Source organism: Oryzias melastigma, linkage group LG18 (assembly GCF_002922805.2).
Source record: "Oryzias melastigma strain HK-1 linkage group LG18, ASM292280v2, whole genome shotgun sequence".
Taxonomy (NCBI): Eukaryota; Metazoa; Chordata; class Actinopteri; order Beloniformes; family Adrianichthyidae; genus Oryzias; species Oryzias melastigma.
In genome coordinates this window covers 986146-1003925 of record NC_050529.1, presented here as the reverse complement: position 1 = coordinate 1003925, position 17780 = coordinate 986146, and the positions used below count along the sequence as shown (strand labels likewise).

At 42.1% G+C, this 17780-nt stretch overlaps 4 protein-coding genes across 7 annotated transcripts in view; 2 read left to right on the top strand and 2 right to left on the bottom strand.

The window, feature by feature from the left end:
* aimp1b (aminoacyl tRNA synthetase complex interacting multifunctional protein 1b) overlaps nucleotides 1–1732 on the top strand; it is a 9575-nt gene extending 7843 nt beyond the window's left edge. For both annotated transcript variants that reach the window (XM_024287759.2, XM_024287758.1), the window contains 5 exons: nucleotides 218–337; nucleotides 421–570; nucleotides 640–839; nucleotides 1089–1254; nucleotides 1340–1732. In XM_024287759.2, the coding sequence (XP_024143527.1) occupies nucleotides 218–337; nucleotides 421–570; nucleotides 640–839; nucleotides 1089–1254; nucleotides 1340–1506 (803 nt within the window). In that variant the 3' untranslated portion in view covers nucleotides 1507–1732. The remainder of the gene's footprint in view (nucleotides 1–217; nucleotides 338–420; nucleotides 571–639; nucleotides 840–1088; nucleotides 1255–1339) is intronic.
* A 224-nt stretch (nucleotides 1733–1956) lies between these two features.
* Nucleotides 1957–4842, bottom strand: LOC112155814 (GTPase IMAP family member GIMD1). Of its 3 annotated transcripts, none has more exons than XR_002920849.2 (5): nucleotides 3617–4842; nucleotides 3189–3354; nucleotides 2870–3114; nucleotides 2274–2795; nucleotides 1957–2077 (listed from the first exon to the last, which is right to left on the bottom strand). XR_002920849.2 is itself a non-coding variant. In XM_024287764.2 (4 exons), exons 2-4 carry the CDS (start codon nucleotides 3352–3354, stop codon nucleotides 2514–2516), a joined length of 693 nt encoding a protein of 230 aa, XP_024143532.1. In that variant the 5' UTR covers nucleotides 3617–4842; the 3' UTR covers nucleotides 1971–2513. The 3 variants fall into 3 exon arrangements, 1 of the variants encoding a protein (XP_024143532.1); XR_002920848.2 differs by having other exon boundaries at nucleotides 1971–2178; XM_024287764.2 differs by having other exon boundaries at nucleotides 1971–2795.
* Nucleotides 4843–8632: 3790 nt separating this feature from the next.
* On the bottom strand, nucleotides 8633–12406 carry LOC112155811 (dickkopf-related protein 2). Its single transcript, XM_024287762.2, has 5 exons — nucleotides 12336–12406; nucleotides 11794–11954; nucleotides 9662–9818; nucleotides 9460–9576; nucleotides 8633–9277 (listed from the first exon to the last, which is right to left on the bottom strand). Exons 2-5 carry the CDS (start codon nucleotides 11950–11952, stop codon nucleotides 8946–8948), a joined length of 765 nt encoding a protein of 254 aa, XP_024143530.1. The 5' UTR covers nucleotides 11953–11954; nucleotides 12336–12406; the 3' UTR covers nucleotides 8633–8945.
* Nucleotides 12407–17530: 5124 nt separating this feature from the next.
* LOC112155808 (calcium uniporter protein, mitochondrial) overlaps nucleotides 17531–17780 on the top strand; it is a 14945-nt gene continuing 14695 nt past the window's right edge. The window contains exon 1 of the mRNA XM_036216576.1: nucleotides 17531–17635. The gene's annotated coding sequence lies outside the window, so the exon portion shown is untranslated. The remainder of the gene's footprint in view (nucleotides 17636–17780) is intronic.

Here is a 17780-nt window from a genome sequence, read left to right as displayed (position 1 = left end):
CCTAACAGCTAGCATGTAGCTGAAAAAATAGCCAGACTTCAAAATTGCTGAAAAAAAAGAAAAAAAAATCCTAAATTAGCCAAAACAGCTAGCATGTAGCTGAAATATTAGCTAAACTCCAAAACAGTCTAAAAAGCTATCAGAATGACAATGTCACAAATGTCATCATGATAAGCTGCTCCCCCTAGTGGCTGAAAACGACACTGCATGTTTCCAGTGCTGCAGGCGTCGATCAGAGAGCAGAAGAAGCTGCTGGTTGAAAACGCCAAACTGAAAAGCGACATCGAGCAGCTGCGATCTCAGCTGCAGGACAAGCAGGAGAAGAAACGGCGAGCTGGTACGCCTTCCGTTAACCACATGTCCATCACTCGTTTTTAAATATTCTTTAAATGCAAAATTGCTCATGTTTGATATTTCCAGGCAAAGCTTCGCTATCACAAGCCCCGCCCCCAAACGGCCGTAGCCTGCTAACTGAGCAATCTTCTCCCAAAACCGCCGACCAACCTCTCAATCCCTCTTCATCCGAGGGGAGGGACCGACGGGGGCGGAGACGAAGAGGAGAACGGCGAGGTGAGAACGGACGAGCGAAGAACCGGGACCTTAAAAGATCAGCTGACGCTCTTCGTCGCTCTGTTTCAGCTCCTCCCACCTCTGAGGCCTTCCGCCTGGGGGCGGAGCCCCGCGTGGACGCCTCGCGTCTGGACCTGCGAGTGGGGCGGATCCTCAGCGTCCGGCCACACCCGCTGAGCGACGTCCTGAGCGTCCAGGAGGTCGACGTGGGAGAAAATGACCCCCGAAGGGTCGTCAGCAAGCTGGGCGGGGAGACGCACCTGGAGGAGGTGACCACGCCCCCTCACCGCAGAAACACCTAATCTAAGACTAAAAGTTCAGCTTTTTTTAAACATTTTTTTGCTTAATTTGGGGTCAAGCTAACCTTTTAGCATTATGCTAACCTTATTTGGCTTTTTATTCAAAAAGTATAACTGTAATTGTATTTTTTTTTTAACTGAAATTATTTGTTTCTCACATTTGCTGTCTTTTTTGTTTGAATTAAAATCAGTAAAGTGAAATACTCTGAACTTCTTCAGGGCCCCCTGGTGGTGGTTTTGTGCAACGTCAAAGCTTCTAAATTGAGGGGCGTGGTCTCCCAGGCCCGCCTCCTGTGTTGCTCCGCCTCCGATGACGATGTAGAGATGCTGGTCCCCCCCACTGGCTCCGCCCCAGGCGACAGAGTCACCTTCCTCAGCTACCCTGGTAACCATGGCAACATCAATACTGTCATTATCGCTGAGGCTCCTCCCACTTTCTCTCTTTTATTTTCCCGTCTCTATGGGCTCAGGTGAACCGGACCGGGAGCTGCAGTCCAAAGAGCGGGTCTGGGAGCTGCTGAAGCCCGACCTGCAGGTGGACTGCAGGGGCGTGGCCAACTACAAAGGCTGTGCGTTCGAGGTGAAGGGGAAGGGGCTGTGCCGTGCCCCCTCCCTCGTCAGCTGTACCATCAGATAGATCCGACCGACGGGGTTCTGGTGCAGAAATCCTGCAGAACCGGAGGAGAAAAAAACTGCTGAACATCAGAAAAACGATTAAAAAAGTGTTTTTGTTGTGTAGAGACGAATGAACGAGTCTGGTTCAGTTTGGGTCAAATCTGTCTGAATGTGAAGCGTTTAAACGAACAGAGAACGGAGACTGAAATACCAAACAATTCTGTCAGAATAAAGACACGTTTATTTAAGACAGAATCACTTTTTCTGTTCCTAAAAGCAGAGAACATCAAACAAACAACAGATTACAGAATTCCAGTTTAAACAGGAATTTATTCTTCTAAAAAAAAAAAAAAAAATGTACCAGATGGGGACCAGGCTTGGGTTAGGGTATCGGGTTAGGATACCGGTATCAGGATGTGGACCACACCAGAATCTTATCCCTAATCTTAACCCAGTACCAGTAGTGGATCGCCACAGGGCGGGGATCCGTACCAGATGCAGATCTGTACCAGACGCGGACCAGGCTTGGGTTAGGGTACCGGGTTAGGATACCAGTATCAGGATGTGGACTGCACCAGAATCCTAACCCTAACCTTAACCCAGTACCAGATGCAGATCGGTACCAGATCTGGACCAGGCTAGGGTTAGAGTACCGGTATCGGGAAGTGGACTGCACCAGAATCCTAACCCTAACCTTAACCCAGTACCAGATGCGGATCGGTACCAGATGCGGATCAGGCTAGGGTTAGAGTACCGGTATCGGGATGTAGACTGCACCAGAATCCTAACCTTAACCCAGAACCAGACGCAGATGGATAGCGGTTCCAGATGTGGTCCCAGACACAGACCAGGCACGGGTTAGGCATTTACATTACATCTTCACGTCCAGGAGATCTTCCAGATGTTTCGATGGTAAAGACTTCGGTTCTTTGTTTCTCACGATAATCACTGTTTACAGGAGCGAAACACGAGGAGTTTAAAGTGTTAAAGAGACTAAAGCGTAAAGACGGCGAGTTTCTCTTCAGCCCGTCACAGGTCTCCTTCGGCGTCCGTCCGGACCCTCAGAGCTCGGTGATGGTTGGCGGCTGACAGTCGGAGGAGTTGGTCTCTGAGGGGCTGACCCAGGATTATCGGCCAATCGCTTCTGTTGTCCAGGAAACAGACTCCGCCCCTAACCTCCTTGGACAGGACTCTCATCCAGTCAGCAGTCTGATTGAGGTAGTCCGACTGGCTAAGCCCCGCCTCTTTAAGATAGTCAGCGTGCGTGAAGACGATTAGAGTGTGTTGACGCCAATCTGGACCGAGGAGGTTCTGAAAATCACGAGACACAAAAGAACAAAGTCAGGAGTGGAAGCCAGTCCACAGGTGAAGGTTTTGGTACGTACCGCGGCTAGCTTCTGCACGTGTGCGCTACACGGGCGGTCCACTCTCGCCACAACCACCAGGACATGGACGCCTTCGAGACAGAACGTCTGCAGACTCGGAGGGCGGGCCTTCAAAGGGGGCGTGTCCATTACTCTCAGCACCAAATCCGTTTCTGCTCCCTGCCTCCGAAAGAACTTCGGAAAATTGTGACTTAGAAGCTGAGACTGTGTCGCCGTGGAAACGCCGGTTTGGAACTCGTTTCCACCTGTTGATAGAGGAAATCCCTCATCAATACTCAAACTATCTGTCAGCGTTAAGAGTCCACGAAGAAGAACTGACCAATCAGAGCGTTCCCCACGGAGCTCCGCCCACTCTGCTTGTCTCCTAGCAACAGTACGTTTAGGACCAGTGCTCTCTGGGATCCGTCGGCTTTGCGGGAACCCAACGTCCTCAGGATGTTTGTGAGGCTGTTGGCATGGAGACCGTCGTCGACGCTGGGATCCATCTGAGCAACACAGAACCAATCGGAGAAAGTTTTTACAGCAGTTTACAGCGGTTTACAACGGTTTACAGCAGTGGTTAAGATTAAACAGAAAATCAGGATGTGAAGCAGAAGAAAAGAAAAAGAACAAAGTCTACAAAAAAAATGAAAAGTTTTGTAGTTTTACTATTTGACGCTACAACAAAACCCGACTGTAAATGATCATAAACCAGTTTAGGACAAACACAAAAAGCTTTTTGACAGAACCAAAGCGATGGTCTCCTACCTCCACGGCTGCAGAGAACAGACTCAGTTCCTGGATCGGTCGATGTGGAATCTGCTGGTCTCCTGGTTAAAGAGTAACCGGTCGGCTCGGTCGCCGCTCATGTTTATTGGGTCATAAAACACAATCATCCTGCAGTTAGCTTACTCTGTATTTCTACAGATTACACCATAAAACACCTCTGACTGTCAGGTGACAGCAGTGGAGTCAGGAGATGGAGACCTCGACTGGTTTTGAAGGAGCCTCAGAATCATTTGGTCCGATCTGTGTTCTTTTACTCCAGAACCCATCCTGCTGTAGAACCATAAACACAGAACTGTGAGGCGTGTTGGTCAGAACGTGTTGGACTTTCACTCGGCCATAAACTCTCATCTTAAACAAAGAAACAGATCAGCTTCACGGTTTACAACCGGATCACAGAAACCTCGTTGATCGGGAACCAAAACGCTGGAAATGATGTGAAAGTAAAACATTTTAGAGGAGAAATGTGAGTGGAGGATCATTCCTCAGTGTTGATGAGAGCTGTGATCGTTACTTACAGGATTAAGGCCAAATATTCACAGATCAAAACACAAGAATATTTACTGGATGTATAAACATTAAAAGCATAATTTATACTCTGATTTAGATCAGAATCAACAATAAAAATACAAACATTTAGAAAGAAATAAATGTTTATCGGTTTGAGCAAAAGTTGTGGAGACCAATAAAACCATCAGCGGAAAAGACGAGAAGAATGCAGTAACGAAAATGACCAGCAGAGGGAGACAGAGGGACACTGAAATTAGTTAACAAAATTATTTACCAGAATAAAAAAAAAAAATTCAATTTTTAGCTTAACCTATTTAAGACTGTCGCTTATAAAAAGAAATAAAAGGAAAATAAAACAAAATAAAAACCAAATGAAATGAACAACGAAAGAAACAAAAAAAATCTACATTTCAGCATACACATAATAATTTAAGATTAATTATAGGTTAATAGTCTTAATCGGTTACAGGGAAACAATATTTATTTTTCTATCTTTCTGTGTTTTGCCCAAATTATTTGTTTGTAAGAGTATATGAACTAGATGTTTTTGTTCTGAATCTAAACTGTTCTTGACAACCTTTAATTTGATTACATTTTTTAATAAAATTGTCAATATGTTTAAAACAAAATCAGTTTTTCAAAATCATTTTATTAAATTGAAGTTCTGACTTTTTTTTAATCTACGAACACTAAAAAAATTAACAATGACAATCAGAACCTTCATCGATGCTTTACTTTGAAGATAAATTTACCTTCTGTGGCAGAAGTGGATTCGGTTTGTTTAGATTATTTACATTATTCTGGATTTAGAGTGATAATTAAAATGCCTGGAGTAAAATTTTTGCCACACTCTACTATATTTATAAGATCACAAATTATGTTGGACGCCACAAGTATTTGTTTATATTTTTCATGGAACAGACCATAAATATCCTAGATTTTAAAAAACTCATTACAGCTCAAATTTTGAAAGTCCCACTTCCTGGTGGTCTTTTAAAGTTAAAGTCCCACTATTTGTCACGCACCTAAGTGTGTGAAATTTGTTCTCCGCATTTGACCCCTCCCCTGGGGGAGCGGTGAGCTGCAGACACAGCCGCACTCGGGAACCATTTGGTGGTTTAACCCCCCAGTCCAACTCCTTAATGCTGAGTGTCAAGCAGGGAGGCACTGGGTCCCATTTTTAAAGTCTTTGGTATGACTCGGCTGGGATTTGAACCCACGACCTTCCAATCTCAGGGCGGACACTCTACCACAAGGCCACATGATGATGATGTTTTTAGACAAAAGTTAAAGTCCTTGAGTCATTTTTTAGGACAGTTTTTGCAGAGCGGTAGGAGTTGATCAAAAATTCACCTCTGACTTTGGCACAGAATACCCCCCCCCCATGTATTCCGCATAACTGAGACCTCTCTATTTACAATCTGTCCTGCTCGCTTACAGCCCCTCATTGAAACAAAAATGAGGAAAACATGGACGTTCATAGATTTATTTGTGTGCAAGTGGATGTATCAGAAAGGGGCGGAGCAGTGAGCTTTTCTACATCACTAATGCAAACTTTTTAAAAAATATTTTTTTTATCTGCTCCTGATTGACACCAATTTGAATAAAGAAATCTCCAGATGTTTTCTGCTCTCACTACACATCACAGTATCATCTGCATACATGATGATTCCTGTCTAACCTCGTGTTAACCTATCCATCACCATGGTAACCAGAAGGAGCTCAAAGCTGATCCTTGGTGCATCCCACCTTCACCTTCAAGCTCAGTTTCCATCATATTTGTGCTCCATCATCAGAAAAAGCCACAAGAACACGTTATAAACAGTAAAGCCGTCGTCCCTCCACCTGTCTGACGGTGAACGAGTGACCTGTCCTGAAGAAGAGTCAAACCTGATAACACTCCAGAAGGACGAGCTGCTTCCCACCACAGATCCGATCAGGACAGGTAAGCACAGGTGTGACATTCAGGAACGGGGAAACGCAGGCGGACCGGCGAAAGCAAAGCAGATAGGTGACCCACGCAGAGCAGGAAGCTGGGGAACATGGCTGAAGGTCATCGGAGACGACCCCCGCCTGGATAAATGTCATCGACGCAGGAACAGTCTGACCCACACCTGTCAACCACAGACCAGGAAGGACAGGTGTCAGTGATCCTTCTCAAAGATCCGTATCTGGTGAGGAACAGTTCTGGATGACGGACTACCGACTGCCAGCAGGAGGAGACGATGATGTACGGAAGCCCTGAAGGATCAAACAGTCCAACCAGTGCAGCACTGGAGATCTGAAGCTCCACTTCTCTGTTTCCTGTCTGTCCTGGTTTCTGGTTCCTGGAGGAACTTTAGTGAATATCTAAAAGTCATGATGGATTAATCATCTGAACCTGTTTAGAAGATGGTTAATCGAGCAACAGAATCCATAAAAGTTGCTCTTCTCAGTTTCTTCAGGTTCTAAAGCTGAACTGGTCCAATAGAACCACATATCTCCTCAATATCTTCATCCAGGTTCAGTGGAACCAGGAGTTTAGGAGGTGGATGAACTCTGTCATCTAAAGAAATTCATAAATGAAGATCAGAGTGTAGAGATGAATAATCCAGAGAAGCTTCCGGTTGATTGAAGTTGTTCAGACATCTGATCTATTCAGAGAACATCACAGAAGATTCAGGAACATCTAAATGATAAAAGAACCAGCTGTTTGGCAGAACTCTGTTCCACATCTGGACTGCTTTGATAGAACATCACAGATGGAGAGCACCTTTACCCGTTGATCCACCAGGAGAAGCTGAAGTTCGGACTCCAAGAACCTTCTGACACAACTCTGAGGGACCAGTGAAACCGGACTGAAAAGTTCAGGAGTTTATTATGAGGAAATAGGTAGAAAAGTGGAACTCTGAGAGGACGGGAGAAGCAGGAGATGTTCCAGAAGGACGACTAAGTCCTCAGGGTTCAAAACTAAAGAAGACAAAGGAACAAATGACCAAAATGACCAAACACTCCCTATTCTAACCCAAACTAGACACCACAAACAATCTCACTAAATAACTCACACTCGCTCACAACAATGCACCACAAACCTGGATCTAGAGTATCCCGGACGAGCCCCCATGTTACATCCTGACTCCAACATCAAAGACTACCAAGAGCTTAAAGGTACAACAACAACAGCTGGTTTTATTCCTGTTAGACATGGAATCACTAACAACAAATGATCGACAGAATCAGGATGTTCTGGGGCAGAAGAGTAGAGAAAGGTCATCACGTTACAGGGTGAACAGTCCAGAGAGACTGAAGCAGAACCAGGAGGCGGAGCCAGAGACAGCAGAGATGAAGATGTTGAGGTCCTCTTTGGAGTGACCAGGATGGATCAGGAGACAAATGGTTGGTACAGTTTCCTTCAGATTAGATTAAACGTGTCCAAAGTCTGGCTGTGGGACAAATGTGGAACCAGTTCAAACCAGCTCACAGGCTCCTGTCATAAGTCAATAACGTGACCTCCAGGACGTTCTACGTTTTATGTCTTCTTGATCGTGATTGGCTCAATAATGTTTCATTTGAGTTTCTCGACCTTCAGAGCTTTAAGGGTCAAACAAGATGTTTAGTTTCTCTGATCGAGCTCTGGATATCTACAGAATATGGAAAAAAGAGGATTATCAAGAACATGTTAAGCTAAGATTTTAACATTAGAAACAAAAAAATTAGATTTTATAGATGCAGCCATGTTGAAATGACCAAATAAGTCCTTCTACTGCCCCTAGTGGAATAATGGTGAACTACAGGGCAGAAAACATGGACCAGATTTATACAAAGATAATTAAAGGAAAGTTTGGATCATGCTAATGAGTTTATGTTTATTAATATGATCCAAATGGTTTCTTAGGGTAAAAAATGAATCAGAGCCAGAATGTTTATTAGCTGAGGAACAGCTGTTTATTTCTACACAGAAGTCAATGGGATTTTGGCTTCTTGGAGCCACTTCCTGTTTGGGATTCTGTGGGGAGGAGTCACTCAGTCCAGTTCTCATATACAGTCACTGGTATTTTTCAAAACTTGGTTCTTAATTTATGATTTCAAACACATTCTCAGTGTTTTTCAGCATTTCTGAACTTTAAAAGCAAAAAATAAAAGATCGAATCTGAAAAAGTTGAACAAATTCACTTTAGTTACTCTGTTCATTCATTTAGTGGTTTTAAATAAAGTTTATTAACATACAAATTATTGGTTCAACAACAGTTTAAAATGTGTTTATTGATAAAACATCAACATAAATATGTGATTCAAGGAAAAAGTGGAAAATTTCTCAACAAATAAATACATTTTCAGCAAAAAAACAAAAAATGATTTAGTTTGAAAGAAAATTACATTTCTATGGAGAAGAGCAAAGAAAGAAGACCAGACAGAACCTTCTGGATGGTTTCAGTTTATGGAAATTCATATTATTTTTACATTTCAATCATGTTTATTTACTCTAAAGAAAATCAATGCAAGAATTCACTTCAATCTGTTTATTGACAGAAACAACGTAGATTCAGGAACTCTCCACAGACAAATTCGGTTGAGGGATTTTCAAAATAAGAGTCAAAGGTCTGCAGATTCAGGAGAAATGGAGTCAAACTGGATTCTGAAGCAGTTTCTGTTAGTCTAGACGGCTGGAGGAACCCGATCTGAACCTCAGAGACTCCAGCTCCGTTTGTGTATCAGAGCTGCCCGAAAGGAAGTTGATTAGCATCCAGAAACCGGCCCTGTGGGGGAGGGGGTGACCTCTTTCCTAAAGGTTCATGCTTTCTGCAGGTAGGACCGTTCTCTCTCAGATCTTCTGGCACACGTGCAGCCTCGTGCTCGCTGACTTTGACCTGAAGGTGGAGGACGACGCCGTGAATTTGGAGCGGGTCGCCTCGGCGAGCAGCAGAGAGGAGGGCGGAGGCTGCAGGCGGGGGTCCTGCATGACCCGGCAGCCGAGCCCGCCGCCGCAGGAGCAGCGCTGGAACAGCTCCAGGCCGGCGTGGCCCTTCCGGCGCTGCCGCGTGCACACCTGCCCCTCCTGCAGCAGCGGCTTGCAGATGCGCGTCCAGAAGTGGCGAGCGCAGCACAGCCCCCCCGAGCAGTCAGACGAGCGCAGGCACGGGTCCCCGACCTGACCTGCAGACACAGCACGCCGGGTTCGTCACATCCAGGATGACGGTCCAGAGGTTGTTCTTTATCTCAAGAATGTTTACTCAGAAATAATCACAATTTAAAGGGTTTATTATTAAAGAACTCATTTTTCATCAATTCAAGTTATTTTTTAATTTAAACTCCTCAGAAACCTGAAAAAGTTCCACCTTTACTAGAAGCTCCTTTGATGTTCATCCTCTTCCTCTGTCTCCATCCCTTCATCTTCATCTCCCCGTCAGCGTCTGGGATGCTCTGAGCAGCCGCCGCGTCGGGAACGCAAACATCTGACAAAAATACGATCAAAAACAGGAAATGAGAACGCCGTAGCCTCAACTGAAGACTCGGGGATCCTCGGAGACGTAACCTTACTGTTGAGGCAGCGGTTGTCACGGCAACACATGCCGTCTCTAAGGCAACGCTTGCCGCTCCTGCGGCAGGTCCTGCAGCGGGAGTGGGCGGGGCCTGTGGCGGGAATGTGGCAGAAGCTTCCCTCAGAACACTCGAGGTCGCTCATGCACTGATGGAGCTGCAGGAAGAAAAACAGATTCCAGAAACTACAAAATAAAAGCATCGGCGAGGCTGTGTCTGGATTTCCTTCTCAAAGATTAGCGTATTTTTACGATGTAAAGCGTGAACCAAACTGTGAGGAGCTTTAAGGAAGTGTAGCGTGTCAGAGATAACTCCATCTGTTAGTCGCACTATTAACATGACTCACATGACTCTTGATTTTGTTTGGAACACGCTAAATGTTTTCTGCGTTAGAAGCTTTAGCCATGTTAGCGTAATCACAATAATTGTAGCTCCCAATCTTTTTACGCTCTGTACACAAACTGATTCAGTGAAAACAAAGGTTACTGTGACTATTCTTACTTTCAACTTTATTTTTACACCTGAAGATAAGTAGAAAAAAAAGTCCCACAATGCTACACGTTAGCCACATTAGCCACTTTCGTGTAATCACAATAATTGATCCTCCCAACCTTTGTTGCAACACATAAACAGATTGAAATAAAAGTTACTGTGACCACTCTAACTACCAACTCAGTAACATGTAAAAATAAGTATAAAATAGTCTTACAATGCTACACATTAGCCACGTTACAACAAAAACCCCAAACATTAGCAGCATTAGCCACATTAGCATTATCACAATAATTGTACCTCCCAAGATTGTTTGCGACATGTTAAAAAACGGACTGATTCCTTTGAAACAATCATTACGCTAACTCCTAACTTTATTAGTAAAAAACGAGAAAATAAGTAGAAAAAACAATCCCACAATGCCACACGTTAGCCGCATTAGCCACGTTAGCGTTATCACAGCACCTCCCCACCTTGTTTGCAACAGATTCTGCTAAAATAAACATTACTCTGGCTATGCTAACGCTCAATTTTATTAGCTACACACAAAAAAAGTAAAAAAAAAAGAAGTCCCAAAATGCTACACATTAGCAGCGTTAGCATATTTAGTCAGAGGAGTCAGCGGAGATCTCAAAACTGAATCAACACTAAACACAACCAGGATTCACTCACTAACAAGTCGCACGGTTGTTCTTTAATGAAGGTTTTTAAGAGTTTTTCTAGTATCTGCTATATAAGGCGGTACTATCCAGTGCTCTGTTTTTAACCCTTTAGTACCTGAACGATCACCAGAGACACAAATAAAACACGGTCTTTGACCACATGACACCATAAATCAGCGGATTCTGAACATCTTTTTAATGTAAAGTGGTGCATACATCGCAAAACGACTTTTCTCTGCATCGGAAACACATAAAATTATGTTAAATGTTTGAATGGTTGTAAACATAGGAGCTAAAACTCAAGTATTTAATGGTTAACGCAATTCAAACACATCCTCACTAATATAAATATATTTTTTAAAATAATAAATTTGACGTCACAGATTTCCTAAAGTAAAAATCTAATAAATCTGAATATTTCACAGAAACAGTGAATGAATCCATGGAGTTCTAATGATGAAAACATGAATAGTGCATGAAAAATTACATTTTTTCCACATGAAAATCTGTTCAAACACAATGCATTCTGGTCTATAATCTCCAATCTAGGGAGCATTGATATGCACTGAATTTTTGCAAAGACTTCTGGGAAATTTCCAGGACTCTGGATGTTGGATTGTAGATTCAGAGACTCGTCTGACTCGATGAACAGTGAGTGAATTTACACACAAGCAGAGAGAATATGAACATTAAAATAAAGTTTCAAACGTTTCTGAAGCATCTGTGGAGTTCAGTTCAATATTTTCTACTGGAAGTTCTGAAAATCCTTTTCAGGAAAAGATTTACAAAGTTCTGATCAGAGATTCAGTTCAGAAACCATCAAATCTCATAATCTGAATCCCGTTTTAAGTCGTTTTTATCCTCTCAGACTCTGACATGAATTACTGAATGTTCTGTCTTGGTTCTGGTCAGTTGACCCGTGTCATGAGTCTTTTGGACCTGAAGCCGTCTGTTTTGATGTAGACGTGGAGCTCTCACCTTCAGGTCCAGGCTGGACTCCCATGAGCTCCTGTTGGCCGGGACGGCTGGACCTTCCCGAAGGACCACGGTTCTGATAGAGTTCAGCTGGACCCGTGGCTCCACGTGTGGAGAACAGACCAGGACCAGGAGTCCCAGGATCAGAACCAAACCCTGCATGACTGTGGAGGAGCAGCAGAACCGGGTCTGGTTTGAGGAGATAGAAATGACCTGCAGGGTTCTGTGGTCCACTTTGACCATGACCAGAACCTCTAGACCCACCTGGGCGGTACCAGAGGTCCCTGAAGGGAGTGCAGCAGGATTTGATGGATCAGATTCTGAGTTTGGACCGGACTCAGAACCTCATCCCAAACCAGCTGCTTGTGTCTTCACTCCCTGATTCGGTGAAGATCTGCAGTTTCATGACATCTCCACCAAAGCGGGATCAGGCCGGTCCAGATCCTGCAGACCAGAACCGCACCTGTCTGCAGGATGACTTGTCCGGAGAAGAGGCGGAGCCAAAGCGCTGCAGGTGAACAGAACCTCCGGAAGAAGAAACTCACCTGGAAACTGAAGCCGCGGACGCTGCGCTCTGGTCGCTGCTGCGCGGACAGGTGAGGCGCGCGGGAGAGCGTGCGCGGCTTTTTATCAGCTTTCTGCGAGCACGCGCACGGACATGAGCACCGATACCGATACAGAGAAGAGGAGGAGGAGCAGAACAACATCCATCATGAGATGTTTGTCCGGAACTTCTGTGGCTTCATGGAGAAACTGCAGCCGGAAAACCTGATGAAGTTCAGGATGAAGCGGAAGTTCAACCGAACCATCAGTTTATAATCTAATATCTGACTAAATGTCTCTGAAAAACGTTTATGATATTATTTTAGTCATTTTAAAAAAATAGTTCTGGAGTTTTTTGTACTCCACGGTGAAAAAAATGAACAAATGTATTCTTTATTTGTTTTATTATCATGTTTATTTTCACCTTTAAGCTCTTAAAGTTAATATTTATTTCATTTAATGTGTTTTTCTTTTCAGTGAAAACATTTATTTTAGCAGGTTTTTTCAAAGTGAATAATAGAATCAGATAAATGTTTGATAAATGTTTGTTTCACTTAAATAAAACCATAAAAGTGAAAATTTGCTGATTTTGTTTTTGGTCATTTCTCAATCGTTTGAATTATTTTTCAAACCACAAACTTCTAAACAGTCTTTCATCCGTTGATCCCCGAATTTATTTCCAGGTATAAAAAAGTGTTTTTTATGTTTTCAGAGAAAAAAACATTTTTTTTATATTTACATTAATAAATGTTAATAATTAAAATGCTGCTGAATGTTGATTCTAAAACAAAAACATCATTTTTTTGTTTAGTTAAACTTTGAACACAAGGTTTTCATTCAAATTAACAAAAACTCAAAATAAACCAAAAATATATTTATTAATGTGTTTCTTAACCTTAACATGAACATTCTGTTTAAATGAAGAACTCTGTCCTGCAATGAACCTCCTCTGTCAGCAGGGGGCGCCACAGTCCCCTCAGGTGTTTGAGGAGAGTCAGAATAAGGTAACTGAGACGTTTCATGGTGAACATTTGTAGCTCAGAGGAAATTACCCATGAACCTCCACCTGATCGTGGTGGAGGGGTCTGTCCGGGTAACTGATCAAAACGGGTCAGAACACTCTTATGAGAAGATAAAACATAGATCATGGTTCACTGGTGCCCCACTCTGAGGACAGGCGTGGCGTTGGGGTTCACAGGTGAGCGCCCCCCAGCCAGGAAGGCAGGGACTGGCCCCAAGGGTCTACTGGATCCTGGACAGGGGGATAGCGACCCAGCTCACTGAGTTTCCACTTAAGCCAAGGTGGGTAAACACAGGTGGGGCCACCATGGATACTGTGGACAAACCCATTTGGGCCAACATTTTCTGCCCTTTTGCTGAGTGACCTTCTCCTGGGTGACTGGAAGTCTTCCACAATTCCTGGTTGGCCCAACTCAAAGTGAAAATTGGCCTTGTTGGTGTTTCTCTGAGGGGTCCTGGGACGGGGATTCTATTGTCCTCCAGGAGGGGAACAACAGCAACACCTGGAGGGGTGAGATTAAAGAATCTGAACCCTCAGCGGGGTTCTGTTTTGAATTTGTCATAGTTTTTATTTATTGATTTTAGCAGGAAGTCCCACTGAGATGAGATCTCTTTTTCAAGATAGATCTGGGGCGAACGGCATCATTACCAGAAACTTTGTACAGGTTCAAGAACAAAGTAGAGATAAAATACAACAAAAATCAAGAGTATAACAATCATTTAAAGGGTAATCATGAGTAATACAGTCAGATCTAGAGGGACATGTGGAAACTTATTTTGCTTTGGAGCAATTCAGTGCACTGCACTGCACTGCAATTCAATTGCAGTGCAGTTCGCAGGAAGCCCAAAGTTGAAGCCGCTTGCACAGGAAGTGCCAAAACCTCACTGACTTCCTGTCAGCTGAAAGCCCGCCGCTACCACGTCTGCAGACTTCAACCGCCCGCCGAGCGGCTGACACACTTTCTGGAGAGCGGCGGTTCTCACGATGGGGCTGGGAAACTTTGAGAGATCTGAGAAGAAGAGCAGAAGAAAAATGATCTGTTTTGTTGATTCAGGATCAGGTAAATTTAGGGAAAAAAAACATGTTTTGAGGTTAGAAATTTAGTCAAAGTTTTGTTTTATGGTCGGATTGTTTAACGCAACAGTTCCAGTTGTAGATATTTGACGTCAAAACTTGTTCAGATTTTGATTGTGGCTCAATCTAAACCACCTGTCAAAGTCACGGCCCGGGGGCCGGATCCGGCCCTCCAGATCATTTTATTTTATTGTTATTAATGACCTGATGTTATCTTGAGCTCATTTCTAACTTGAATACATTTGACAAAATATATTTTTATGGAGAGTAAAATATTGAAAGTTATTTAAGGTTTAAGTTGATTAATTCTGGAATAATATTCCTGCATTTTTATTATTCATAATTATGTTAAAAAGTTACAGTTTAAAGTTTTAAAAATTGTCATTCTACTAGACTATGTTGGTACTCACTAAGATTTTTTTAAGGCTGTTTTGCAGTTTAGCAATATTTCTGCTACATGCTAACAGTTTGGACTAACCTTAGTTTTTTTTTATTTTTTTTTTTAGGCTAATTTGGTATTTAGATAATATTTTAGGTGGCTATTACTATCAGCGTTTTCAGTATCAGCACTAGCATCTTCATATTCAGATTACAGCGTTCACACTAGCATTTTTGCAGGTAATGCTATATATCTGGCTCATAATGATGTTAAAAAGTTATTTAAAAAAATGTAGTATTAGAGTGTCCAATAAATGTTCAAATAATCCACCAGAATCTGCTCTGCCTTGAGTTTTTGACCAAATATCGCAGTTTTAACTAATTATTTCTACAAAATTTCAGTAGTTTTATGTTGCACACATGAATCAAATGTTTACGAGCTGCTCCTCATGCGTCACCGCGGTTTAACTTCTCCTTTTTTGCTGTTGACATTTTGGTCAAGATTACTGTTGGACCAAACAACCGTCTAGAGTCTTTTTTAAAACACTGATTAGCAAAACTTTGGGGAGAATCATGCGTAGTAAGTTATTTTTTCTGCTTTCAAACAACAGCAGCCAGTAACTAGCCCCTCCCACAGAGATCTGATTCAGCCTCGTCTCAGCAGAGAAAAGTTATTTTAATCATGATTGTGTTGTTCTTATTAAAAATGTGAATAAAACCAATGAGCTGGTTTGTTCTACACTTATACCGCTGAGTACCGGTCTGATGTTTGCTGATTTGATTTTCTAACAGAAACCTTCTCCAAAAGAGCTTAGAGTAAGTTTAATGAACTCTGACCAACATAAAAATGTTAATGTTGGGATATTTATTTGGTTGAGTTTTTCTTTGCCTTTGCTCTGATCTTTTAGCTGTTCTGCTCAAGAGTTCCTCCGTCTGTTTGACTCCATCTTCTGCATTGTCCTCGTTCTCCACATCCACTAACCTCATCTTTGGTCTTCCTCCTCTCTCCTGGTTTCTCCAACCACATCAAAATCATCCCAGTTCCTCCTCTCAACGTGTTCAAACCATCTCATACAGAAGCTTTTGTGCCTCCATGAAGTCGTCATGATGGAGTTATCGTCTGGGTTAGTCAGATCAACCAAACCTCTTTGGTAGAGAAATGAAACCAACATTTCACAGTTTTACTCATCATCACCACAGAGACGAGAGCGCACGTTCAAGTCTGTGAACCCCAGAAGGTCACGATGCTGTCTGCTGGGCCGGGGGGGGTTCGGCCTTTAATCTGAAAGTAACAGGCTGTATTTTTTTGGGGGGGGTGTTACCTTTTTCTAAACAAATGAGAGTTTTGAGATAAGATTTAAAAAAAGTCTTTCTTGTCAATTACAGTCACTATAGTTTGAAGCTGCTGACTTCTTGTGAAGAACATCTAAACACTTTGGACCACAGTTTTGTCTTTAACCAAAAATAATGAAACGTTATCTGAAGCAGGAGTGTCAAACTCAGTCACACAAAATCCAAAACACACTTTAGGTCGTGGACAAACAGGACAGTTATTGAACACTCTAAAACTAAATTTTTAAAACTTTAAAACCGTAACTTTTTATCATAATTATGAACTAGATATATAACATTACCTGAGATAATACTGGTGTGAATGATGTGAGCTGAATTTGGCTGCTAAAGATGTTAATGCTGATAGCTGAAAATGCTGAAGCGGGTAGCTAGCTAAAATATTAGCTAAATGCTAAATTAGCCTGAAGAACTCAAAAAGAAAAACACTTAGGTTAGACAAAACAGCCAGCATGTAGCTGAAAAATAGCTAAACTTCAAAATATTCTAAAAAACTGAAAAAAGCCTCAATTAGCCAAAATAGCTAACGAGTAAATATTAGTCTAACTCCAAAACAAACAAAAAAAAACTTAAAAAGAAAAGCCTAATTTAGCCAAAGCAGCTAGCATGTCACTGAAATATTATCTAAACTCTAAAACAACCTAAAAAATCTTAGTAAATGCTAAAATAGTCATAAAAGCTGCAGAATAACAATTTTTAAACTTTTAAACTACAACTTTTTAACCTAATTCTGAATAATAAAAAGTCAGGAATATTATTCCAGAATAAATCAACTTAAACCTTAAATAACTTTCAATATTTTACTCTCCATAAAAATATATTTTGTCAAAATTATACAAGTTAGAAATGAGCTCAAGATAACATCGGGTCATTAATAACAATAAAATAAAATGATCTGGAGGGCCGGATAGAATTACCTGGAGGGCCGGATCCGGCCCCCGGGCCTTAACTTTGACACATGATCTGCAGGTTCCTTTCACACATTTGTAGCACAAAAGAGATTTTTATAGAGTCAAAACATCGTTTAAGCTTAAAACCCAAAACCTCAAACCTGTGTTCCTAACTACATTACTTTGACTATTTTAACTGTTTAACCGTTTTCACAATAACCATAAAGAAGCTTTTTAAGATTGTAAACACTTTAGCAATGTTCACATCAGGCTCAGAAATGTAACCACTTCTATGTAAACTCACTTATATGAAAAGTTTCTGGCTTTTGCAATAACGTATTCCAAGTCTTAAGGTCCACTGACTACGTGTTGAAAGTTAAACCAGTTGAACTCTGACCAATCAGGAACTTGTATTTGCTAGTGACCTTTGGGTAGCTTCCTTTTCGAAACAAGGAAGTGCTAACCGTTTGGAAACTGATCTTGAAGGAGAAATTGATCGGTTTGTGTCCGGCTACGATTCTACAGCATTAAGTCTTTCATATATCGGAACAGAGCTGTGAAAGAAGAACAACGGAGAAAGATTAACCAGGTTTGAACGGCTTTGAGATTTCACCCCAAGACTCTTTCAACTGTAGGAACATGCGCTAGTATCAGGTAGCGACAACATTTGCTAAAAGCACGCTCAAGAATGAACTTCCAGCATCACATGTCTGGTGTTTCCTAGCATTACAGTA